At 35.0% G+C, this 27,821-nt stretch overlaps 1 protein-coding gene across 2 annotated transcripts in view; it reads right to left on the reverse strand.

The window, feature by feature from the left end:
* LOC308650662 (protocadherin beta-2-like) overlaps positions 1 to 25,695 on the reverse strand; it is a 39,073-nt gene extending 13,378 nt beyond the window's left edge. The window contains exon 1 of one of the 2 annotated variants that reach the window (XM_081296843.1): positions 25,169 to 25,695. In XM_081296843.1, the coding sequence (XP_081152969.1) occupies positions 25,169 to 25,426 (258 nt within the window). In that variant the 5' untranslated portion in view covers positions 25,427 to 25,695. Of the gene's footprint in view, positions 1 to 25,087 lie in introns of both variants that reach the window. The other variant, XM_081296844.1, reaches the window with a different exon arrangement.
* Positions 25,696 to 27,821: the final 2,126 nt, after the last annotated feature.

Here is a 27,821-nt window from a genome sequence, read left to right on the forward strand (position 1 = left end):
TTTTGAATTTCTTATGCCAGTCATTTGTCCATGAATTAATTGAATTTATTAGTTCTTCAGCTGGTATTTATTACAGATTATATCCAGACATTTTAAAAAGCATTGGGAATACAAAGTTTAATAAAGCCTGGTGCCTATACCTCAGGTAGTTATAGCCTTAGATGGGTGTGACACAGATAAAGCATCAATTAGAGTACTAAGTGATTTGTACAGGAACTTTTAGATATTTAATATTAAAAAGTTATTCAAGTAAGATCAGAAGTTAAGTATCAAAAGAGAGTCTCAGAGGAGGTAAGGTTTAAACTAAGATTAATTTTATGGGCAAACAAACTTAACCACTGAAATGATTTTCTACTGCAAATTAAACATTTTATTTTGTGGGAAATAATATTTTTCCCTTGAAGGGGGGGATCACGATGACCCATGTAGGAATGCAGTCCTTTAGTCAATCAACAGCAACAGAGTCCTACATGAAGGGTTGAGGGGTGACCACAAAAGATGAGGGATGGTCTTCCCAATTTGAATTTAGGTTACACTTCTAATATTCAACTTAAAGAGGAGCCTTGTAGCTTAAGAACGTGCATGGCTGAGTAGGAAATTTTAAAATATTATATTTAGGAAAAACTTTAAAATTGTGATTAAGAGCATAGGATTTTATATCAAGAAGATTCATATTCAAGTCCTGGCTCTACTGCTTCATACGTTATATTGAGAAAATTGTTCAATCTTTCCAAATTTCCATTAGTTTCTCATGTGAAAAAATACAAATAATTATGCTATCTACTTCATAAAGTTGAAAGAATTAAATGAAAATGTTTAAGACATGCTCAGCTTAGTTCCTGGAACATCATAGTATTTTGTAATGCTATTATTAGTGGTAACAATATGAAAGCACAAATTTTATCTACATAGTCCTTGTTACAGTTTGGATCTTGAATGTCCACCGAAAGTGCATGTGTTGAAAACTTGGTCTCCAATGCAGCAATGCCCAGAGGTAGAACTTTGGAGAAGTGATTGGATAATAAGAACTGTAACCTCATCAGTGGATTAACCCATTGAAGGATTAATAATGTGTATGGACTACTGGGAGAAGGTGAAAACTGTAGGCAGGTAGAACATGGTTAGAGGAAGTTGATAACTTGGAACCCTTGGGGATAATATCCGTTTTTATGTTTTATTTATCTATCTATCTATCTATTTATTTCTTACATATATGACAATAGTGGAATGCATTACAATCATAATTATCCATTCACAGCACAATTTTTCATAACTCTGTATATAAAGTATGTTCACGCCAAATTATGCCATTATAATGAGCTCTCATTATTATTATTATTATTTGCATTACAATTCTTAATACACCTTTATACCACAATTTATCATATCTCTGTTTGTATATAAGGTATGTTGACACCAAACTCACATCTTCATATATGTATTTTGTATAATGATAAGGGTCTCCTTCCACCATCCATGCTATGGGGATAATATCTTGTCCTTAGATATCCCTCTTCTCTTCCTCTCCCATTCCTCTCCCCTCCCCATCTCTCCTCCCTTTTTCTCTCTCTTCCCTCCCTCTTTCTCTCTCCTCCCTCCCTCTCTCTCTCTCCTTCCTCCCTCTCTCACTCTTCTCCCTCCCTCTCCTTTTCAGCTGCCATGTGTTGAGCAGCTTTCTTCTTCTATGCCCTTCTGACATGATATTTCTGCCTTAGAGCCAGCCAACCATGAACTGAAACCTCTGAAACCATGAGCTAAAATTAAACCTTTCTTCCCTTAAGTTGTTATTGTCAGGTATTTTGGTCACATCAACAAAAGTCTAACACAGTCATTTACTCCTATAAACAAATGTTGAGACTAAGTGATTTGTCATCTTTCCTCCTTAACAGGAAATACAGCAATTGTTTTTTATAAAATTTTTTATAATTTTTATTAGATATTATAGTAGTTGGGTTCATCTCAACAAATTCGTACATGTATGGAATTCAATTTCAGTTCACATTTCCTACCTTTTCCCTCCCCTCCTCCCTTCCCCCATTCTCCTTCCTCTACTCTGCTGATATTCATTTCACTCATTTATTTATTTTTAATTTGTTCTTTCTACTTATACATCAAGGTAAAATTTCCTATGGTATATTTATATATGCACATGACATGATATTCTTAAATAGATTATGTATTTTCCTTTCCTATCCCTTCTCTGATCTCTCAATCTCTTTCTTCTACTCTACTGATCTTCCCTATATCTTTGATACCAGATCCTCCCTTCCTTCTTTCATTTATTTTGCTCTAGCTTCCACATATGAAAGAAAACATCTGACCCTTGATTTTATGAAACTCACTTATACTTATTTATGTTAAAATCTAAAACCTCTAAGTATATTATAAATGACGAGAATTTCACTTAATTTTACCCTTGAGTAGATTTTTTTCTCATTTTGTCATATATATATATATATTTTTTTCCATTTTCAATGAATTGACTTTTATCTCCATCTTAAAAATTTGGCAAGAAATCCATTACTACCTTTCACCAATGACCCCATTTCTAAAAATTTCCTATATATCCAAGCTTCATGGAAATAGTTTATACAAATACTGCTAATACTTCTTCCTTACTCTTTCCTCATCCTTGTACAATTTCTCACTAAGTGTTCTCATCAATGTCATTGATTCATGTCCGTGCTGCCAAATCTAGTAGATAATTTTCATTACTCATTTCATTTAAACTGTTAACAATCTTAAAACATGGTTTATAACCCCACCCTTATTTACACACACTTCTGACATTTTGATTTTCCTATTTCCTTCTAAATTCCTTTAGAGACTCATTATCTATCCTTTACATATTAAAGTTTCTTTGATTTTCCTCTCTCCTTCCTTCTAAATTCCTGTAGAGACTCATTATCTATCCTTTACATATTAAGGTTTCTCAATTTTGTTCCTTCTATAACTTAACATCCTCTTTCTTCATTCTATCTTCTCATGAAATTTGAGTACAGCAATTGCTACATGTTGACTATGTAATAATGGCCAGGTCTTAATCTCTCAAGCTGAAGATTCTTCATTTATAAAATGTATAAAGAGTTCTTTAGCTTAATAAAATACCTAACAAAATAAAATACCCTTGAAAATAGAAAATAAATTCTCAGAAGAGAATGAAAGGTTCACAGAGACATATTTAAAGATATTTGTATGCTGTTCTCCTGTTCACCTGGTTTGATAGCTCTTGCATTAACTGCTTGATTCTTTTACAGTAAGAAGTTTATCTTGAATGTCATAGTCATGCTGTATGTACAATGTCAAGCCCCAGAATTTTTCCACTTTTCCATTGTTGACATGGAATGGTTATCAAGGAAAGTTATGACTGCAATTTATTATAGATAGCCCTTCCATGATAGATCTTTTCTAGAATAAATATTCACCATCCAAATTGCATGATTATCATAAATTTTTTATGACTTGCCACTTTTGCAGGGGTTGAGTGGCAGTGGCAAAAGGAGGCATTATTTTCCAAAGTGTAAAAAGTAAGCCTCTGCTTACTTTCCTGGCTTCAGTTTTTAGCCACTTTTCTCATTAGTAAATGACTTTCAATAACTTCTCATTATTCTCCATGCTTTCCAATTTTCCAGTTTCCTTCTAGTGAAGGTTTTTAAAGATATTTTTAATGTTTCTGAATATTATAAGCAGAAGTATCTAACACTTTCACCTCTCTCACCACCCTATTTAAATCATGATCAGGCTTGGTGTATTCTCTCTCCAAATTATTATGACAAATTATTTCATTTGTATTTGCATCCACTGATGACACCTTCATCCAGGAAATATTCTTTTGCTCACTGGACTCTTAACAGACTCTTACTTTATATAGTCTCTCATATACCCTCTTCAGCTTATACTCCACAGAGCAATAGAAGTAACCTTGTAAAGATCAAAGTAAAATTCTGTCATTCCATGCTGAAATACCTGCAGTCACCTTTCATTCCTTAAATAATAAAATTCAAAATTCTATATATGGACTAAAATATTTGTCATGCCCAAGCCTCTGCTTACTTTCCTGGCTTCAGTTTTTAGCCACTTTTCTCATTAGTAAATGACTTTCAATAACTTCTTGTTATTCTCCATGCTTTCCAATTTTCCAGTTTCCTTCTAGTGAAAGTTTTTTTTTTTTTCATGTAATAGTCTATTCCCCGATCTTGGTTGGCCTTTTGCTTTCCCTTTACTTTGACTGACAATTTTTTTGGAGTGAGGGACTGGGTATTGAACCCAGGGGCACTCAACCACTGAACCACATCCCCAGCCCTTTTATATATTTTATTTAGAGACAGGGCCTCACTAAATTGCTGAGGCTGGCTTTGAACTCATGATCCTCCTGCCTCAGCCTCCCAAGAGGCTGGGATTACAGGCATGCACCACTACACCCAGAAGGGACTGTTCTTTATTCATTTTTAATTCCATTTCCTAATTCATTTCCTTTTTAAGAGAAATATTATTATATGCCTAAAGCATGGGAATATTAGGTTCCTATTCTCTTTCAGTGCTGGGGATCAAACCCATGGCCTCATGCATTCTGGGCAAGTGCTCTACCACTGACCTTAACAACTGATTTCATCCTCTATTCATCCTTATCCCTGTGCTTTTTGGTCTCAGACTTAAATATTAACTGAAAAATAACTACATTTTATTTATAGAAATATAGCCCACCAAGATCTGTGTAGATTTGTCCCTTTCCTGCCTCTGAATTATTACTTACAAGCACATTTTCAGCGCTGTTTAGGTTTTGCAGTACCCTATACCCCTTGTCTCTGGTCTCCCTGTAGAAGTTTCAGGATTTACCAAGATTCACTTATTTAACAAAATTCGTTTGAGAATCTACTCCATACCAGAAAGTAAGATAGCTTCTTGTTAATACAAACTGTGAGTGAAACTATCCCTACCTGTTGGTGTGATGAAAAATCAAATAATTCCAGAAATGAATGGAAGATTGCAATTTGGCTAAATGCTACAAATAATCTAGTAGCTTTATCTATGACTGTAAAAACAGATTTTTACTTATAGTGGTCAGCAAAAACTCTGAATAAATTACAAGGACATACAGCAAAGGAGGGAAAAACAATATTTCATACTGAAAGAAAAGCATGTACAGTTACACAATTTTCTCTGTGAATATATGTCTTAATTAATTGACTCCCTTGCACCCCAGGCTTTCAGTGATGACCAAATTTGATAACTTCTTAGATGAGAGAATAGTACTTGGGACTAAAAGTTGGAAGTGGTTCCCTGTGATGTGAATTTTCTACACAAATAGCAAAAAATTAATAGGGAAAACAGATGTAGTTTATAGGATTCAGATAGCACCCCGTCCCCATCTCCTTTCTTTCTTTAAAGAACCTTGTCTAAGGCTCCTCCAAATACAAGGAAGAAACACATGTATTAAATTCCTAAAGGCCTCTATTCTCATTCCAAACCTTGTAAAAACTAGTGATGATGGAGATGACTAACTGCCACTCTCATTCGCACAAAAGTCCTTTTATTGTTGGAAACGGGTGGTTCTGGCAGCTGTAAGCTCTTACCTTCTACGCGGTCAAATGAAAAGCGAGAAAAACGTCCTATAGATAGGAACCACTAGAACCCAGCAGTCTAACAGCCTCACTTCCGCTTCCTCCAGGTAGGACTGATTTTGTTGCCGGTACCGGAAGAGCTCTTCAGAGCCACTTCCGGTAAGTTCGCATTAAAATACGGAATCAGCGGCTCTCTCGGCGTCTTATGTACTTCCTGAACCAAAAAGCTCGCTAATATCTAAGTTTAACTGCTCTTCATATTAAACTAACTGAAACTGTTTTGCCTCTGTCACGAAAGCCTGAGAAAATTTGCGGCTGGAAAAGCGGTTTTAGAAATGCACTCACTTCCGGCTTCCGTGAAAGGAGACGCTGTTTCTTACATGAGCAAACCCAAACTGAAAGAGAATGGAGAGTCGGGAAAGGAATTTATGAAGGTTTTATTTTGATATGCTACGTCTTTAGTATAGAACTTTCCTTTGCGATTTCTGCCAAATCACGGGATGATATCTCTGTGACTATTTTCCAAGCTTTCTCTTAAGCTGATTTGAGTATTTTTCACTTGGTGTAACCACAGTGCTATGATTGATGTTACAAACAGAGAAAAAGCCTTATGGGTAGTAGTGAACTTAAAGTGGTATAAAGAGAATTTAAAAATGCTACATTTGGGGCTGGAGTTGTGGCTCAGTGGTAGAGTGCTCGCCTAGCATGCATGAGGCACTGGATTAAATCCTTAGCACCACATAGAAATAAAATAAAGATATTGTGTCTACATTAAAAAACTGAAAATAAATATAAAAATGCATACATTTGAAAATCGAGCCCTCCTTGCTTATATAAAGTTTAAATTGAAAAATGCACTGTATTAGGAAGTTATGAAACCATTAATTTGTTTCTGTACATTATTTAACAGTGGTCAGTTTGTTAGCATATATTTGTGGCATATTAACTCTGGCTTCTGAAGTGGAATTATTACATTTGAGTGTTCCATGTGTTATCGAGCAGGAAAGAACATTGGATGTCGCAAACTGTGTCTCACCCTTGCATAGGCAAAAGTTAGAAAGAAGAGAATAAATCTTGCTAATTTGGGTATATTAGAGCATTCAGGAAGAATTGTCTATACTGTTTGGGATTTTTAGTAGGAAATTTCCCCAAGACTGTACTTAACTGCTGGTCAGAAAAAAAAAATGGATTTAACTGAGTGTATCATTGGTTAAAGTAGTTTGCATAGGCAGAGTAAACTGTTATTTTCCTTTCCTCATCTTTGCATCCTGTTTGGGTGCCTTCTGCTCCTCCCAGTTTTCTTGATACTTTTGAATTTATTTTTTACCCTTTTCAATATATGTTAGGGTCAGATTTATGAGCATAGAAAGTGCTCCATTGGCAATCTACCAGTGAGTATAACTATATACAAAGGGAACTGAATTAATATATTAAGATTAAAACAATTTTCCTTTAAACTATAAGCCTACAGTATCACAATCAGAAGATGATTCAGAAAGTAGAACAGTTTTTGTGTACTGAAACATTCATGTGTGTGTATGTGTGTTCATGTAGGTGGTCTTCAGTAAGGAGGAGAGTACAAATACAGGTTTAGCATCCCTAACTAAAAAATATAGGAAACCTAAAATACTCTGGTATTCCATTTTTTTCCAGAACTACCTGGTATTTCAGATTTTGAGTTTTGGATTTAGGAGCACTCAGTGGGTAAAGTCTGTGCAAGTATTCTCAAATCTGAAAACATTTCAAAATTTGAAATGGTATGATCTCAAACACTTCAGATAATGGATATTCAACTTGTAGCAAAAACTGAACTATTAAAAATCAACACAAGTGAATATCCATTCAAGTTTATTTACAAAATACTAAGTGCAAGATAGCATAGTAAATTTCAATTTAATGCTAAGTTTCAAAATTAAGATTAAATGTTCTGAATTAGAACAAAACACAACTCTTCTTATTAAAATGATATCCCAAACAAGAAAAAGAGTCATATATAATAGCACTTTTAAAAAACAACTAATTAGAATAAATACCTACCCCATAATAAATGAACCTGAAAGCTTTGCTTTTTTTCTACTAAAAACATATTCAGCATACGTAGGTTTCAGATTTGGTCTTAAGAAGTTTCAGGTTTTCCTCATACTATCTTGATGTGTATTGGCCACTTCAATGTAAATAAGTTAGCATCCTGGTATATTTGGACAAAACCAGCAGTTTAACATGATTTGATTTTCTGTTCAGTATTATTTCTGCTATTGCAGTTTTCCTTTGTATGAAGCCGTGCACACTGAACATGCAAATATACAGAATATTCTCAGGCTACCTTGAAAATCAAAATTAAAGATCAAAAATATTCAATTGAGGGCTGGGGTTGTGGCTCAGTGGTAGAGCACTCGCATAGTGTGCATGAGGCCCTGGGTTCGATCCTCAACACCACATAAAAATAAATAAATAAAGGTATTGTGTCTAACCAAAAAATAAATATTAAAAAAGAAAATATTCAATTTAAAATCAGGTGAAATTTTCTTTCATATCTCATTTTTAATGTTGTACTAACAGGTTTCATTTGGAAGCAAAATAGAATTTTTTAGAGTTTACAGTGTCTACAGAATATAAACAAATAGATTTGTCACTGTGTATCTTTTGAGGATTCTGGGTTTTCTTTTACCTCAATTGTTTCAAGTTTTTTCCTGAAATTTTATTTAAAATTTGAGGCTTTCTTGTGTTTGTAAAAGGATCATCTTTTAATTCAGAATAGTGGTATTTTCATTATTTTTCTGGAGACAAGTGAGATGAATGAAAGCCCAATTTAAAAATATGTTAAGTGATTATGTCGAATTCTCTGAGAGCTCACTTGATTAAGCAAGAACAAGTACACTTAATCAAGCTCACTTGATTAAGGCAACAATGAATTTTTATTACAGTTGATGCTTAGTAATAGGCTTTTCCTAAATCTTTCTAAGGCCAAGAGAGTTTTCACTTTGGAAACAAGATTTGAAAAATCTTAAAGATATGATATGAGTAAGGTAAATTTCAATCTTTATATTTATTAGAAGAAAATGTGTTCTTACAGAGCTCACTGGGAGTATATAGGTATAAGCCAAAAGTTAGTGAAGTCCTAGTACTTTACAAAGTTCTAATTTGGGCATTTTGCCAGACAATATTTCCCTTTATTTTTATTAATTTTAATTTTTTTCTCTTTGAATAGTAAGTTCAAGGAAGTTAATTTGGAGGGAAATACGAAGTTTCCTTATGATTCCTACATGCTTTGTGACTTTTCAGAGAGATGAATGTGTATATTTATGGATATTATTTTCAAGACTTGAGTTTTTCAAATTCCTATTCATAGGTAGGTCATATCTATCATTTATGTGAATTAGAGGTTATCAAGTTCATGAACAATTTTTTACTAAAAGTATATTGCATTTTGATAGAGTTCACTGAGTCCTACACATTAATACTATGACATTATTTACAAGCAATGACCAATTATTAAAACTCAGACCTTGAGTGACTTGTAAACTGATGTATATTCTGTTTGGCAATTTAATAAATGCAAGTGTGGTTGTACAGTTTACTTGTGAGTTCAGTGGATTTATTGATGGACTCCTACATTTATTTATGTTTCTATGTGGATCCTTTCGAAGAAAGCATCTAATTATTTCATCAGACTGTGAAATTAAAGAATTAATCATTTTATCGTTTCTTTTTAGTCATACATAACTTTAGGATTCACTTTGACATAACTAAAAAAGCATGGAATATAATTTGCTCTAATTCAGCCCCAAGTTTTTCTCCTTTCCTTCCCTTCTTCCCTCCCCCTGTTCTCTTCCTTGTACTCTACTGATCTTTCTGCTATTACTTTTTAGTTTTTTTTTCTTTTTTTAGTTAGTGTCTTGTGAATATACATGATAGCTTCATTTTATCCAGTAATCCCTGAGAGTTAACTGGGATAATTGAAATGTGAACAAGTACACTTAGTGTGTACTTTAAATTGATATTATAATATTTAGCAAATGAAATCTTGTTTAGTGTATTTTTAAATTATTATCTTAATTGTACAAATTTAAATTTTTTTGCCTTACCATAATTATTACACATGACTATGGAGTACAGTTTGATAATTCATGTATATGATGTGTACTAATTAAATCAGGTAATTAACACTTCCATTTCCTTTTCATAACTTTGTTTTGGGAGCCTTCTAGCCCCTCTCTTCTCATTGTTTATAAAAATATTTATTAGGTTATTGTGAACTATAGTCCTACTCCCCACAGCGTTCTGTAGAACATTAGAACATATTATTTCCATCTAATGGTGTTTAGGTACATGTTACCTAACCTTTCACCTTTCCCCATCACTCCCATTATTACTAGGCTCTAGTAATCACTAAAATACCTTTCTATCAACCTTTTAACACCCATATATAAACCCACATATAAATGTGGAATTTGTATTTCTGCATTGGGTGACTTTATTTCACTTAGTATAATGTCCTCCATTTATGGCTGAGTGTTATTCCATTGTGTATATTTACCACATTTTCTTTATCCAATATTCATCCAGGTTGATTCAATATCTTAGCTTTTGTGAATGAATAGTCCAGTGATAAACATGGGCATGAAAGTATCCCTTTGGCTGGGCACGGTGGTGCAAACCTGTAATCCCAGCAGCTAGGGAAGCAGAGGCAGAAGGATAACAAGTTCAAAGCCAGCCTGAGCAATTTAGCAGGGCCTGAAGCAACTTAGCAAGACCATGTCTCAAAATGAAAAAAAAAAATTTTAAAGACTGGGGATGTGACTCAGTGATTAAGTGCCCCTGGGCTCAATCTCTGGTACTCCCCCCTCCCCAAAAAGAAAATAAAGTATCCTTTAAATATGCTTATATAATTTCCTTCTGCTATATATACAGAAGTGGGAAGGTTGGATTATATTGTATTCTATTTTTAGTTTTTTGAGGAAGCTTCATATTGTTCTGACTAGTAAATGAGCTAATTTCCGTTAAGACCCATGGTGTTTAAAAGTTCCTTTCTCTTCACATACTCACCAATGTTTGTTATTTTGATAGAATTATATGAAAAATCTCTGTGTACCTTATTCTACCTGGAATGTATGTGGTGTGCCTTTAACTGCTGATTCAGTTATTTTAATGGAAGTAAGTTTATTTAATTTTGCTATTTTTCCTGCATCAATTTTTCTAGGACAGTCATCCTCATAAAGCTGTTCTTAGGGTATTTATTACTATTAATCTTATTAGTCATTAATTATTTAATCTTATTATTAATTATTAACATTTTCTATATGTTAAGTTTTCCAGTTTTTCATTCTGAATATTATTTGTGTTTTTCCTCAGTCACATTATTTTCACAAAGCTGTTTAGAGAACTTTTTTATTTATAATTATTTTTATTTTATCATTCTTACCAATGTATTTATTTTTGTCTTCATTATTTTCTTCCCTATAAATTATTTGGGTTTATTCTGTTGATATAATTTAGTTTCTTGACTTCACACTTTTTTTCCAGATTAATTTATATATAAGTATTTAGAAATAGTTATTTCTAAGTGGCTCTTTCCATCTTCCCAAATTTGGTGTATGGTATTTGTCTTAGTTTTAGCCTTTTCCCACTGTGACCAAAATATCCAACAGGAACAACTTAGAGAAGGAAAAGTTTACTTGGGGCTCATAGTTTCAAAGGTCCATAGATGGCAGACTTCATTGCTCAGGGTACAAATTGAGGCAACATATCATGGAGGAAAGACCCAGTGGAGGAAAGCTGCTCGGCTCCTGGCAGGATCAGGATACAGAGAGACAGGTGGAAAGGAGCTGTAGCAGATGTATCCTTTACAGGCATGCCCCCAGTGTCTTACCTCCTCCAGCCACACCCCACTTGCCTGTAGTTATCAGCTAGTCCTTTCAAACTAGGATGGATTGATTAGGTTATAGGTCTCAATCTAATCGTTGCCACCTCTGAATATTCCTGCATTAACAGTTTGGGGGGACACCTAATGTGTAAACCATAACAGTATTTTCATTACCACACAAGAAATATTTTCTGATTTTAATTATGAATGATTTTGCTCATGAGCTTTAAGTCTTATTTATTTGTTACTGGAGATTGAACCCAGGGCCCAGGGGTGTTCAACCACTGAGTTACATCCCTGCTGAGAGCCACAGCCAAGTCGGAATGGCCCCTGGCATTTTGCCAATAATATTGGTTGAGAGGCGAGCCATTAAGATGATGACTTTTAAGTTCTCGAGGAGTTCCTGTTGAGTTCTGGTTGAGTTCTCACAGGGATTCCTGAAGAGTTCGCATTGGTTGGGGAAGTGCCGGAGGAGGGATTTCCAGTTGGTGGTTCCTGGAGGAGCCGCATGGGTGGCGTTCGGGAGAGTTCCCGGGAGCGGGAGCGTTTGTGGAGTGTGCTGGTGGAGTTCAGAAATAAAGTTTGTTCCTGCTTCAGTGGCTCGTGATTTGTGCCCAGCCAGACTGCGGCACATTCCCAGATGTTTTTATTTTTTATTTTAAGATAGGGTCTCACTCAGTAGCTTAGGGCCTTACTAAGTTGCTGAGACCGACTTAGAATTTGTGATCCTTCTGCCTTAGCCTCCTGAGTCACTGGGATTACAGACATGTGCCACCAGGCCCAGCTGAATTTAAGTTTTAAAACTTTCCATGGGAGGTTTATGATCTTCAATTTAAATCAATGTTAAAAGATGTCTTTATAATATAGATGACTGGTATTCCCTTGAATTATTCTGTGACTTAATATGTTTTAATCTTATTTAAATATTTTATATGCATTTTAAATAGGTGCATTTAAACTGTGGGGCATAGGGTTCTCTATATCTTTGGGATCTCTATATGTCTTTAAATCAAGTGTATTTCTTGAATTATTCTAATATTTTCTAGCTACTTTCTTTTTTAGAATGATTCTCTTATTTTATTGTATTATATTTTGTATTTTCTTCAAATAGGAAACACATTCACAATATAAAAAAGATTCATAATGATTCCTAGCTACTTTAAGTTTGGTTGAGCAACCAATTACATAAATAGGTTGGGCATTTTAAAATCTCACATTAGGATTATTAATTTTTAAATCTGTTTGCTTTATTTTGAGGATATTTTATATAATTCAACATATGCTTGTGCCATTAGGACAATTTTTCTGCTTTTCATACAGATTTTATGATATTGATCTTCTGATAACTCATATTCATATATAATATCATACAAATATGTTTTATATATCTGATTTTATCCTTCCTGTTTGTAATAGGCAGAATAATGGATCCCAGAGATGTCTGGATCCTGAACCTGAAACTATGTTAAGTAGCAAAAGGAATTAAGGTTGCAAATAGAATTAAAGTTATTAATCATATTTCCTTAAATAGGGAAATTTTCCTAGATTATCCAGTCCAATGTAATCCTGGGGGTCATTAAAACTGGAAGAGGCTGAGGAGGAGGAGAAAATGTGAATGTAGAACAAAGGTGTGGAGAGAGATGGTGTTACTAGCTTTGAAGATGGAGAAAGGAGATGTCTAGAATCTAAAAAAGGCAAGAAAACAAATTCTCCTCTAAAATCCCCATAAAGAAATGTAGCCTTCAGACACTTTGATTTTGGCCTTGTAAGACTTGTGTAAGACTTCTGATCACAGAACTTTAAAGTGATACATTTGTGGTGTTTTAAGCTACCAAATTTGTAGTAGATTGTTCCATTAGTTAGTAAATTGATACACAGAGTCTTTAAGTTTGAGTTAATGTCTCTTGCAAGGAGAACTTAGCTGAATTATGATATTTAATACAATGTGATATTTTTGTCTCTTTTAATAAATGTACCTTTTGCCTTTATTGTGATAACTGATACATTTGGGCCTATTTTTCTAATATTGTTTTGTATCCAGTTTTCTGGGGTTTACCCCCTCCTTTTCTGTTCTGCTTTCCTTTTTTTATACCTTTATTTTATTATTTTTTTTTATTTTTATGTTGTGTTGAGGATCAAACCCAGCGCCTCGCATGTGCTAGTCAAGTGGTCTACCACTGAGCCACAACCCCAGCCCCTCCATTTCTGTGTTCTATTGAATTAAGTTCATTTATTTTTATTCTAGTTGTTTGAAAGTAACATATCTCTTTTTTTAAAATTCTAGATTCAGAGAGTCCATCATATTAGTCAGTTAATAGTACATTGTCAAGTTTGGTCCTTACAGAAAACCTGTCAATTTATTACTTCATTTTCTTCTTTTATCACTTTCATTTTTCTATTTCATTTATATGTAAATAAAATATGTATTCAGCCTAATGTGTTTAATATGTCCTTAAACAAATGTGGATGTTAATAAATTTTTCATTATTTTGTCCCTGCAAAATATGTATTAATATTGAATGGATATTCATTTTAAGTTTCTTGTTACATTTCTAGTATTTTTTTATTTATTGGTTCTTTTTAGTTATACATGACACCAGAACCCATTTTGATGTAATTATACAAGCATGGAATATATCATATTCTAGTTAGGATTCCATTCTTATGGATGTATATGGCGATGAGATTCATTGTGTCATTTTCACATATATATACATAGGAAATATATGTCAGATTCATTGCACTGTCTTTCCTTTTCTTATCCCCTCCTTTACCTCCATCTCTATTGTCTAATCCAGTGAACTTCTTATTTTTAGTGTGTGTGTGTGTGTGTGTGTGTGTGTGTGTGTGTGTATGTATGGTGCTGAGAATTGAGCACTGGACCTTATGCGTGTGAGGCAAGTACTCTGCCAACTGAGCTATATCTCCAGTCCCACATTTAATGAACTATTCTTCCCCTTACCCATACCCATTATGGCTAGCTTCCACATATCAGAGATATTGTCTTTCCTTACTTTTGCTCATTTGAGCTCCAAGTTTCTCAAAGTGGTGTATCATCTTAATTGCTGATTATTTCTTTCAGCATTTGTTGGTTAGTTGATTATTTATCTTGAGGCTATTTACTGGGTATATTTTTTAAGATTGTTGTGTTTTGTATCAGTTATTGTACTTTGTGTGGGGGGGGTGCTGTACCAGGGATTGAACTCAGGGGCACTCAAACACTGAGCCACATCCCCAGCCCTATTTTGTATTTTATTTAGAGACAAGGTCTCACTGAATGCTTAGCACCTTGCCATTGCTGAAGATGGCTTTGAATTTGTGATCCTTCTGCCTCAGCCTCTTGAGCCTCTGGGATTACAGATGTGTCCACCATATCTGGCCAATTATTGTACCTTTATGCCTAATATTTCCACTTTTAAAAACTGTTTGTAGTTCTTGTTTCGGTAGCTTATTTCTTTCCTTAAGTGTCTTATGCTTACTTTAAATTTGTTATTCAATACTTATAATATCTCAGTTCTAATAGTAACTGTAATAGTGTATTTTAAAGGAGGTATGCTTTCAGATGTTTTCATTTGTGCATATTAATTATACAGAATGGTTGTTTTTTATTGTTGCATATTCATATGTGTTTAAAAATATAATTTGATCAGTTTAACTTCCCAATACCTCCCCAACCCTTTCCTCCTCCTTCCCCCTGATCCCCTTCCTTTAAGAAAAATGGATGGAACTAGAGACCATCATTCTGAGGAAAACAAGTCAGACTCAGAAAAACATTGTATGTTTTCTCTCAAATATATTGTGTATCAGATATTCTTCATGAAAATATATATATATATATATATATATATATATATAAAAGAGAAATGAGCTAGATCTAGTCTTTGTAGCCAGGATAAGACTTAGGAAAGCAGAGAGAATGCATTCTTGAGTGGAAATACCAAGTACCAGAAAACCCCAGTAAGCCATTACTGTCTCACAGCCCCTTATCAAGAAGTCCTTCATGTTTGAACTTCCATTCCCCCCCCTCACCCAGGAAGAAGCATCATATGAAGGAATAAGTGTAAATTATAATTCACTAATTATATTGTTTGAGAAAGGAAAATGAGGGGGACATGAATGTCCAAGGCTAGTGAGGTCTACAGCTACCTAATGTAAATCGTAACCCAAGCAGAGTTTCTTCATTGCCTTGATTTTTACCATTGCTAACAACTATACCCATGATCTGAACTATTGTCTCTTATTTCCAGTCAACAGGCAGGTATTCATTGTCCAAAGCCAAAGGTAGGAGATTTATTTTTAATTTATCATATTATGGACATTATAACTTCCCTAGGAAGGCCCAGGTTGCAGCCTTCATCAAGCCTTTAGTATGCTAGTATGAAACAGCCTTCAGCCTTCCTAGGAGTTTCTTAGGGTTTCCCCATTATTTCCCAGACACTGTAATGTTTTGATATATTGTTCTTTCACACTGATATAGAAGAAGGGTATCTGCAGCCCATGCTAATTTGCCATCTTATCAAGAACCAGAACTAATTAACTTCTCCATAATTTCTAACTTTATTTCTGGAACCTCTATTGGTACTATATTGAAGTTTTTCAATTCATATTCCATGTCTTTGTGTGGCATTTTTGAAACCTGGCTCCATAGTTCGGTATGGTGGTACACGCCTGTAATCCCAGTAATTTGGGAGGCTGAGGCAGGAGGATCACAAGTTCAAGGCCTTAGCAACTTAGTGAGGCCCTAAGCAACTTAGTAAGACCCTGTCTCAAAATAAAAAAATGGGCTAGGGAGGTAGCTTAGTAGTGAAGCACACCTGGGTTCAATCCCTAGAATTAAAAAAAAAAAATCATGATTCCAAAATTCTTTAACATTCCTCTATTCAATTCTGTGTCCTTTTCACTAATCTTGTTTCTGTGATTGCTTGACCAGTAGAAACTATAGTGAAAGTGATGCCGTTTTTGGATCCCAGCCTCCATGTAGTAAAGAAACCCATGCCACCTAAGTAAGACACATGCAAATTTTTTTGGAAGTATTCTCTTTGATTGCCAGCAGCAGTCATGTAAGGGAAGTCACCTCCAGATGACACAAGTTCATAACCACTTTGTCATCCCTAGCCTTTCAAGTTTTCTAGCTGAGGCCTTATGCATCATAGAGGCTTATCTGAATTCCTGATACACAGTGTCCATAAACATAACACAGTGGCTGTTTTATGCCTCGGGATTTGGTGTGGCTTACCACATAACAGAAGATAAGTTTAATGTCTTTAACTACACTTTCATAATTTTTATATTATCTGTGATATTGATGAATTCCTTAGTTATATACCAGTTTGTTAATTTGTCTTTCAATAGATTCAGACCTAAATTTTATGCCGTCTGCTGAAGTGTTATTACTATGAACATGTTTCATTTCTAAAATTTCTTGTTGGCTGTCTTTATTTGTTTACTTCATAATTTATAGTTATTTTATGAGTGTAATGTCTTAATTCATTTTTGCAAGCATCTTAAACAGTCTTTGAATGTTTTTCTCAGCTTTTTCATCACAGATCAAAAGACCTGGCAAAAAACAACTTAGAGGATGAAAAGTTTCTTTTGGGCTCATGGTTTCAAAGGTTTAGTCTATGGTTGTCTAACTACATAGTTCTGGGCTAAAGGTGAACCAGAACATCATGGTGGAAGGGCATGGCTGAGGAAAGCAGCTCATGATAACCAGAAAGCAGAGTGAGAGCTCTGCTCACCAGAGACAAAATATAAACCCTAAAGTCATATCTCCAGGTACTTACTTCCTCCAGTTACACCCTCCTTGCCTATAATCACCACCAGTTAATCCGTATTAGTGTATTAATCCACTGATTAGGCTATAACTCTAATAATCTAGTAGTTTTATCTTTAAAAGTCTTGCACTGTCTTATACATGAACTTCATATTTAAAACATAACAAGTGGTACTCTTAAAAACTGTTATTTTCTACTTCCTTCCTCTCCTCACCTTTGTTCATCTCCTACACCATTTGAACATGGTCTAGAATTATGTCTTATAATAATGATTCAGGTTTCCTAGCCATCATGATACCAGAAATAGTATATATGACTTCATTGATCTTGTTGACCACAGAATTTTCTAGCCTTCTTGGGTCTGTAACATATTAATAAATAGCTTCAAGAATCTCCAACAAATGGTTTTTCAGCCTTCTAGTATGAACAAGAAAGACCTTCCCCAGTTCCATCCCCTAAATAGTGACTGTAGCTTTTATTCTCCATCTTTCATAGAGAATATTTTGTTCCTGAGAGCCCATAATACTCAGACTAATGGCATCCAATGTCAGATTCCCATCCTATATCTCAGAAATCCAAGGGTTTCAACCCTACTATTTTATCTGTTCCATTTCTGTTTTGCATTATTTAATTTTCTGTTTTTATTTGTTATCTATAATTTCTGTGTGTAGGGCAGAGTGTGGTACACAGATGCATACATTTATTTCACAAGCTTGATCAAAGAACCCTTAGTTATTCTCACCTTTAAGTCCATGTCAATGTTTTATAAACATAAAATATACCCAAGTAATATTATTAAAAATGTTACCTAGATTTGGAAATTAAGTCAAACTTTTGGTTGAAGAATGTACGATTAATCTCACTCTGAAAATATTAAATTCTGTGGAAAGCAAAAGTGTATTCAGGAAAATTATATATGGAAGAATTTTGCTTCTATGAGACAATTTCATTTTGAATAGAAAAAAACATAAAAAAATTAATGTTTATTTATTTTTAGGAGAATTACATAAAATCTGACAAACCAATTACATTTCTTACATATCTGTATGTTTGATTTCAGTATATAAATTTATTTTAAATGACAACTGTATTATACATGGCTTATAAATATATAAACACATCTGCATAACATTTTAAAATTTTCATTGTTTAATGTCTAGTAGTTTTATACCTGTAATTAAAATTTGAAATCACGTAATGTCACTATCTTTTACTTTAAAGTTAAAATATTCATTGTTATTAAATTTTAACAAGATTAAAGAAATTTATTCTTGTTTAAAATAATCTAACATAGGGTTTAAAAAGTACTAATTTTGATCCAAGGTATTCTATGTGGCTACTTCTAGTCTTAAAAGTCACTCTTATCTTGAGTTGGGGTTGTGGCCCAGAGGTAGAGCGCTTGCCTACCATGCATGAGGCACTGGGTTTGATCCTCAGCACCACATAAAAATAAAATAAAGATATTGTGTCCACCTGTAACTAAAACATATTTTTTTAAAAATCACTGTTCATCTCAGATACAAGGGTTTGTTGAACAACAAAATAAATGATGATATACTGGATCATAACACCAATACTAAAATATATATTAATGAGTCCATATATAAAGAAGTAATAACTGAGTAAGTGTGGGAGAAGACACAATTATTCCTTATGGAAGAAAAACTAATGTAAATGAATCAGGAAAACAGAAAATCACCATTAGAATGCCCCAATATTAACTGCCGCAGTAAATACCCAGCAGTGGATATTAAAATTATGCAAAAACATGACATTTACAAAGTTTCAAAGTATCTTCCTCCAAGCATTTATTAATTACAATGAGAGAAATAGTAACTAATAGTGGAGAAGCTTGGCAGACATTGTCTTAACCAAGAGTTCAAGATTAACATCACCTTAGGACGGGGATATAGTTTAGTGATGCCTAGCATGCATGAGGCACTGGGTTGGATCCCCAGCACCTCAAAAAGAGATTGAAATCATCTTAATATTGAGCTATACACACTTAAAGATGGTTAATAGAGTAAATGTTGTGTTTTTGCAATAAAAAAATATCACCAGTATAGTGACATATGGATATCATACACCTGCTGATAATATGCTCTAAGGACACAACATTTCTGTAGTTTTCTTCCTAATAAAACTAATCCAAGCCTAATCATGAGAAAACAAAAAACAATGCCAAACTGAGAGAGATTTTACTGATAACTGACCTAGTACTCTTCAAAAGCCTCAAAGTTATGAAAGATAAGGAAAGACTAAGGAACTATCACAGATAGTAGAGACACAGGCTATAAAACAACTGGATGTACTATGAGATCCAGGATTGGATCTTTGAACAGAAAAAGGACACTGGGGGATAATAGTGAAATCTGAATAAAGTCTGTAGCCTAATAAAATTTTACCAGTGTTAATTTCTTAATTTTGATGATTGCACTATCGTTATGTAAGGAGTTAATATTAAGGGAAGCCAAACAAATATATAGGAACTCTTAAGCTTAAGTATTTTTGCAATTTTATAAGTCTAAAATTACAATTAAAAGTTTTGTAGAGAGTTTAAATTCTCCTGTAGAAATGTAGGCCTATATGCCAAACTTTAAAAAGGCAATTGAAGCAATTTGCCTAAGCAACATAGATACTTTTAATTTTTTAAATATCAATCATTTTGTATAAGACACTCTTCAAGGCTCTTGGCTTACAACTTTAAATAAATACAAATAGTTCTGATGTTACTTGACATATTGGCAAGAATAATTGTCCTAGTTATTTCCATTCTTTAATTTGCTTGTGGATACCTGGACTTAATCTCAGCTTGTGTGCCTCATCATATCATATTCTGTTAATTGATACAGAGATTTTCATAGTTTTTAATTTTCAGGTACAATAGGAATTTTCATGGGAACTTGAAATCTAGATAAAAATTAGATTAGATCATCATTTAATCCAGTACTCAAATATGAACTCAGTGACAATATTTTCACTAGTTTAATGCAAAAATAAGAAAAAGACAAAACTTTCATAAAACTCCATATATTTTGTATTTAAAGAATGGTTTTTGTCATGAGATTATTGTCTTCCCGTTTATATTGAAATTTTATTTCCATTTTGTAAAATTATACAAGCATGCTGATCTTATTCTATTATTTTATGCAAAATCATGATATTTACAAAGTTTCAAAGTATCTTCCTCCAAGCACTTATTAATTACAAGGAGAGAAATAGTAACTAATAGTGGAGAAGCTTGGCAGACATTGTCTGCCAAGACAATTCTTATGGGTGGTGGGCACAATGATAGGATTCACTTAGGTATTTTCATATGTGTACACAGGAAAATTATATTAGATTTATTCTATTGTCTTTCCTATTCCTAAACCCCTTCCTTTCCTTTCATTCCCTTTTATCTAATCTACTGAACTTCTTTCTCTCCCTCCCCCCTTTATTGTGGTTTAGCTTCCACATATCAGCAAAAACATTCAACCTTTGTTTTTTGGAGATTGGCTTATTTCACTGTCATGTATAACTAAGAAGAACTGGTAAAAAAAAAAAGTAAGAAGCACATAAACACAAACTCAAACTGCAGAAACTGGAAAGATCATATAAAGACCATACAATGAAAAAATTTTCTATAAAGAATCAACACTGAGAATGTTAGTTGACTTATCACTTTTAATTGTGGACACAGGAAAAAATGAAATAAAATGTATCTTCAAAATGTAAAACAAAAGTTATTTATGAAATAATGGTGGTATGAAATAACAGGTCTTATTTCATTTAACATGGAAAAAATAAATCTGTGTTCCCTTTCCACTGTTTGTGTTTGTGTGTGAATTAATGTTTTATGAAATTCAAAGTCTGAAAATCACTGCTCCATGTAATTTTCTTTCCTTATCCTTGACATTAAGACAGGCTCTATTTATCATTGAATATAATCAAATACAAGTAGTTGGGTAGCTCTTATTTAATCATGTTTTAGTAAGTAATTACAGCTTTTCTACAAAATTAATTCTATGTTCTTTCTCCCTTAAAGTCTCTGATTTCAGCCTTCCCTAACTGATCTTAATCCAAATACACTAGAACACTATTTTGTTTTGTGCAAGAAAGATCTTTACTGCAAATGAGTAGGATTGTAACACAATTTATGGAAAATATTTAATAATAAAAAATTGTTGATATTCTGCATTTGCTTCATCTATTCTCAAAATATTAAAGAAAACACTGAAGGCAACAATAGGTTACACCAATTCTGTCCTAAGCATATCCAACATTTAAGAAATAACAACACTAAATTTTAGTATATTTCTGGTTACTAAGTCTATAGTCGTGTGGTGACATTAGGTATGAGTCATAAATCCAAAATGAAGCATATATTAATAAAGATGATATGTATTAATAAATGTATGTTTGAGAATTATTTTAAGAATACTACTCTGTAATTCCAGGTACAAATATTTTACCTTCCTGTAAGATTGGAAGATGTGTCCTGTATTAAATAAGGTATAAAATTAAAATCTCATTAAAGCTAACTTAATTTTCAAGCCAGAGTGTAATATTGGTTATGTTGATGTTTTGATATTGGCTTTTCTTTTAGAATAAGAGGGCGCAAGAGCTTATGAAGGAAAAATAATGATCAAAAAGACTAACTTGTTTACCTACTCCATCTACTTTTATGAATGATGTACTGGAAATACCTTTTTTTCTCATTTTTAATATCATCACTTGAGAATACTCACAGAAGAAAATGACTTGCAATCAAATTTGGTACTACCTGAAAATACATCTTTTAAGGCCACTTAATTGGTATTAATGAGCTTTTTTCTTTTAATGCCTTTTTATTTTTTTAGTTGTTCTACAAATTATAAAATAATTTAAATTTTCTATAGCACTTAATTGCACAAAATAAATGTTCTATAGCACTTACGACAGCAGTCCTAATTTATTTTTATCCTCACTCACCCTTCATTTCCCTTATTCAAATAACTGTTCTTTGATAAGGCAAGGATAGACATCTGGATATGAAAGAAAGACTTGAGATTTACTTAAAACTTCAAACAACCATTAAGAAATCAATATCTAAATTTAAAAATTAATTAAATTAAAAAATTAATTCTGGAGTACATTCCTGAACTGAATCTCTTTATATCAGACCTTACCCTTCCTTCCCATTTTGGTAATCTGTGAAGACCACTATTGACTAGGCATTTTCATGATTATGAATGATGACATGCAAGATGTTGGTTCAAAGATGGTCCCCATCAGGGACAAAAATCTAGAAATTTCTGAATAATAAACTATATCTCTTTGTCAAACATGATTGCTTCCTGATATATCAAAACTGGAAGCTTGTTACCTATATATGTACAACCTTTCTATTGGAAAATAAAGGCAAAATAAGGGCTATCCTTATAGAATTAAGTATTGCAATGAATCTCATGGGGGAAACAATGTCTCATTCATTATTTGCCTGTTTGAGGAGATAAAAATGAAGTCCCTGTCACATATGTTCTTACAGATGGTGACATTCCTTCAAACAGTTCCAAACAGGATTACAGATATATGAACTAGAGATCAGGATAACTATTTTGTACTAAGTAAGTTAAGCCTCACTCTGGGTTTCTCATTTTCAGCAAACTTGGTACTCTTCTGTCTGCTAAAACTAATCTACTACCATTTTTGTTTCAGTGAGGATAGGAGAGCTTTGCATACCAAGTATAGAATTGTGTTTCACTTCTGTTACTAAGGGCTATTACTATGAGCTACATATAGTCATCAGATACCTGGGTATGGTCCTCTGACCCCCGAGACCTATTCCTGTTAGAATCAGTTGGTAAACTGGATCTGTCCTCTGTTCTTACCTCTCCAGAGGCATGAGGGAAAGGAAAATTGGGCATAAAGCGCTTAAGAAACCGGAACTCACTATTGCCAGTGCCAGTGGCTGAGCATATTTCATATGTACAAGGCCGAGATAAGGATCCATTGCCTTCTCCTTGTACCAGGTTGTTAGGGAAGTTACAGTCATCATAGAAATGCTCTTGAATTGTGAATGTGTCTCTATGTTTAATCTTCTGGTAGATGTGAATAATGAAGATCACTGTAACAGAGAGAAGAAACAGAAAGGAAAGCACAGACAGAGAAATAACCAAATATTTAGTGGTTGAGTTTACCTTCTTAGAATGCTTGGATGGATCCCAGAACCTCAGATAAGGCTCTGAAAAGCCATCTACCAGCAGGATATTCAGTGAGGCAGTAGTGGAAAGAGCTGGTTGGCCATGATCCTGAACAAGAATAGTCAGTTTCTGCATCATGGGGTCTCTCTCAGATATCTGCCTCAATGTTCGGATTTCCCCATTTTGTCGCTGAACAGAGAATAACCCAAGGTCGGTGGCTTTAAGTAGATGGTATGAAAGCCAAGAATTTTGACCTGAGTCACCATCAACAGCCACCACTTTGGTCACCAGATAGCCTGCCTCTGCAGATCTGGGCACCAGGTCATTGCAGGGCAAAGTGCCATTCTGCAGTGGGTACAAGATCATTGGACGGTTGTCATTGTCATCCAGAACAACCACTCTGACAATAACTTGGCTACTCAGTGTCAGGAAGCCCCCATCAGTTGCCTTTACCACAAACTGAAAATCTTGAATGGCTTCATAATCCATAGTTCTCAAAGCATACAGCTTCCCATTATCTGAATTTATGGAGATGTAAGCAAAGACTGATAGATCCCCACTTTTTGGAGGCAACAGAGAATATGTCACTTGGGCATTCTCACCCAAATCTAGATCCTCAGCATGGACTTTACCAATAAAAACTGCAGGGCTGTTGTTTTCTCGAACAGTCAAGACATAGGAATCTTTCTGAAACATTGGAGGATTGTCATTAATGTCAGATATTAGCACCTCTATCACAGTCTCTGTGGACAGGTTGGGTGGTCCTGTGTCCATGGCAATAATAGTGATATTGTAGCCTGAGACATCCTCACGATCCAAGCTTTTATCAGTCACCAGTGAATAAGAATTTCGGAATGTAGGTTTGACTACAAAGGGAAGGTCTTCTCTGAGGAAGCAAGTGATTTTTCCTCCCACTCTGATGTCCCGATCTCTTATAGTAAAGAGGGCCACCACAGTCTGTAGTGGCGAGTCCTCAGGCAGAGGGCTAGACACAGAGGAGACCATCACTTCGGGAGGATTGTCATTTACATCCATCACTTCCACCAGAACTTTGCTGTGGGCAGAGAGTCCTCCTCCATCCGTAGCTTGAACGTCAATGTCATATGTTTCTGTAGCTTCAAAATCTAGTGGCTCTCGGAGCCGAACCTCTCCAGTATGAGAATCAATCTGAAATGTCTGGAGAATTGCTTCTGGGTTTTGAGCTAAAGAGTAAGTTATCTCCTTGTTGGTGCCCTCATCTAGATCCGTGGCAGTCACTGTAGCCACCAAAGAACCATTGGAGCTATTCTCTGGTATCTGAGCACGATACACCAATCGTGAGAACTGGGGCACGTGGTCATTGACATCCAGAACCACCACGCGGATGTGTGCAGTGCCAGACTTGGGTGGGGACCCGCCATCCACCGCAGTAATTGTTAAGTTAACTTCAGCCTGTTCCTCTCTATCCAGGGGTTTATCCAGCACTAGCTCCGCATATTTGGGCCCGTGGCTCCGGAAGCGGGTGTGCAGGTGAAAATATGCGTTGGTGCTTAGGGTGTAGTTTTGGAGACCGTTGAGGCCCACGTCCAAATCCTGGGCGCTCTGCAGAGGAAAACGCGAACCCAAAGGAGTGCTCTCCGGAATCTTTAACAGTGGTTCCTTGTTTTGAAAACTTGGGGCATTGTCATTGATATCAAATACCCTGACTTCCACACGGAAGGACTGCAGCGGCTCTCCCAGGACAATTTCAAAGTGCAGAACGCATGGGTCAGCTTTGCCACAAAGTGACTCCCGATCCAATTTTTCCTTCACGAACAAATCTCCGGTCTTGCGGTGGAGCCGGAAATGCAGCTTGTTGCCCTCGGAAACTAGCCTCGCCCCGCGCGCAACCAGCTTCCCTACCTCCAGCCCCAAATCCTTAGCCACATTGGCTACAAACGAGCCGCTCTCCATTTCCTCTGCCACGGAATAGCGGATGGTAGCTGCATCCCCCACAGATACACACAAAAAAAGGAAAAGAGACGCCACTTGCCTGTTTTGCAAAGGTTTTCTGCTTGCAACCGCCATTAGTTCCCACAAATGCATTCCCTGCAGCCGCCGCCACCTGTTGAGAATATACTTTCACTTTTCCGCAACAGGCTCCTTCAACAGGGCTCGCCGCTTTACTAATCTCTAATCGCAAGGCCACCAAAGGCTCGCTGAACAGGTACACTGTTTTACACTGGAAAAACAAACAAACAAACACAACTTTGCTTTGAGCAACCCGACACTCCAGTCTATCCAATGTATTAATAGATATGTTCTCATTCCGGAGAGTTGGGCAGAGGTTGGAAGTTTGTTGCCAAAGCAACGGTAGACTCGCCTGTTAATCCCCTTTCAGGGGAAAAAAAAGTCCTTGGGAATTGAGAAACCAATGAGGATGTTCGTTCAAGCTGACGTCACTGTATTTGCTAGCCAGCTGGGGCCACTGCAGCCTTGGGCAAACAGGGACCGCTTTAAACTATGTGTGCACGCTTCACAGTGCTCCCAGAGACCGAGCAAATAGCAAAAAGGACCCTGCGGTGTCTTCTGGAGCCCAAACAAAATGTATTAGGCAGCAGAGGTATCCAGGAGACAGCGGCAGACGTGAGGGAGAGCAAGAAAGAATGGAGGAAGAAGTCAAAAGGCAAAGAAAAGGGGAGAGGCAGACCTCCTTCAGGAACCTGAGGTCCAGTGGATATACTGAGAAGGGAGTAAGACAACTGGCCTCAGATCCATTCCTTGTTCCAGAACCCTCAAATGCTTAGGAAGCAGCTTGTTGCTTGTCACTTATGATTATTATGGCACTAATATTTATTGGGTATGTTTTCTATGTACCAACACTCTGTTAAAGTGATTTACATGCGTTATTTAATTCAATCCTTGCAACAAGTCTACAAGGAAGACATTCTTAAAAAAAAAAAAAAAAAAAAGACCAGAAAACAGAAATAGGAAAGGAAAGATTATGTCACACCCTATGGTCCCTTACTTTGTAAATGTTAGAGATAAAATTCAATTTAATTTTGTCTGACTTCACATTTCTATACTTTAATCAATATATTACTGTTTCCCAGATAATTCAGTAAACCAAATGAGGAAACCATACGAAGAGAAATATTTGGCTTTGGATTTCAAAACAGAAAAAATTAGCCCCAATTCCCTCCCATTACTTTATTTGTTTTATATGTTTTTAATTAAATCATTTATTTATTCTATTTTGTTATATATGATGGCAGATTGCAATTTATTTCATATTAAACATAGCACAATTTTTGTTTTTTAATTGATTTTATTAAATACATGACAGCAGTGGAATGCATTACAATTCTTATTACCATATAGAGCACAATTTTTCATATCTCTGTATATAAAGTATGTTCATGCCAATTCATGCCTTTATACATGTACTTTGTTTTTTTGCATTACAATTATTAATATGCATATATACCACAATTTTTCATATCTCTGTTTGTATATAAAGTATGTTGACACACAATTCAAATCTTCATACATATACTTTGTATAATGATGTCCATCACATTCCACCATCCTTGCTAATCCCCTGTCGCCTCCCTTTCCCTCCCACCCCTCTGCCCTATCTAGAGTTCATCTAATCCTCCCATGCTGTCCCTCCCTACCCCACTATGAGTCAGCCTCCTTATATCAGAGAAAACATTCCGCATTTGTGTTTTAGGATTGGCTAACTTCACTTAGCATTATCTTCTCTAACTCCATCTTACCTGCAAATGCCATGATTTTCTTCTTTTTTTAATGCTGAGTAAAATTCCATTGTGTATATATGCCATATTTTTTTATCCATTCATCCACTGAAGGACATCTAGGTTAGCTCCACAGTTTAACTATTGTGAATTGTGCTGCTATAAACATTGATGTGGCTGTGTCCCTGTAGTATGCTGTTTTTAAGTCCTTTGTATATAGACCAAGGAGAGGGATAGCTGGGTCAAATGGTGGTTCCATTCCCAGATTTCCAAGGAATCTGCATACTGCTTTCCATATTGACTGCACCAATCTGCAGTCCCACCAACAATGCATGAGTGTGCCTTTTTCCCCACATCCTCACCAACATGTATTGTTGTTTGTATTCTTGATAGCTGCCATTCTGACTCAAATGAGATGAAATCTTAGAGTCCATTACTTTATTTTTAACAGATGAAGAAACTAAGGTCCCAAATGATGAAGTCTATTGACCAGTTCATTCAGCTCTTCATAACAGAGTAAGAACTAGAACTTGTCTTCTGACACTCTGTCTCATGCTCATTATTCAAAGCATTTGATTTCTTATTTGTTGTCATCATTTCAATCCTAGATGCTATACAAATAATGTCACATAAGATAAGCCAAAATCATATTTTTCAAATGAGATCAAAGTGAATGAAAATGAAGTGTACAAAATATTAACAACATCCTAACATGATAGAGTTCATGGAACCCCTCAATCTAT

The sequence above is a fragment of the Spermophilus citellus genome (assembly GCF_964194105.1).
Source record: "Spermophilus citellus genome assembly, chromosome: 1".
Classification (NCBI taxonomy): domain Eukaryota; kingdom Metazoa; phylum Chordata; class Mammalia; order Rodentia; family Sciuridae; genus Spermophilus; species Spermophilus citellus.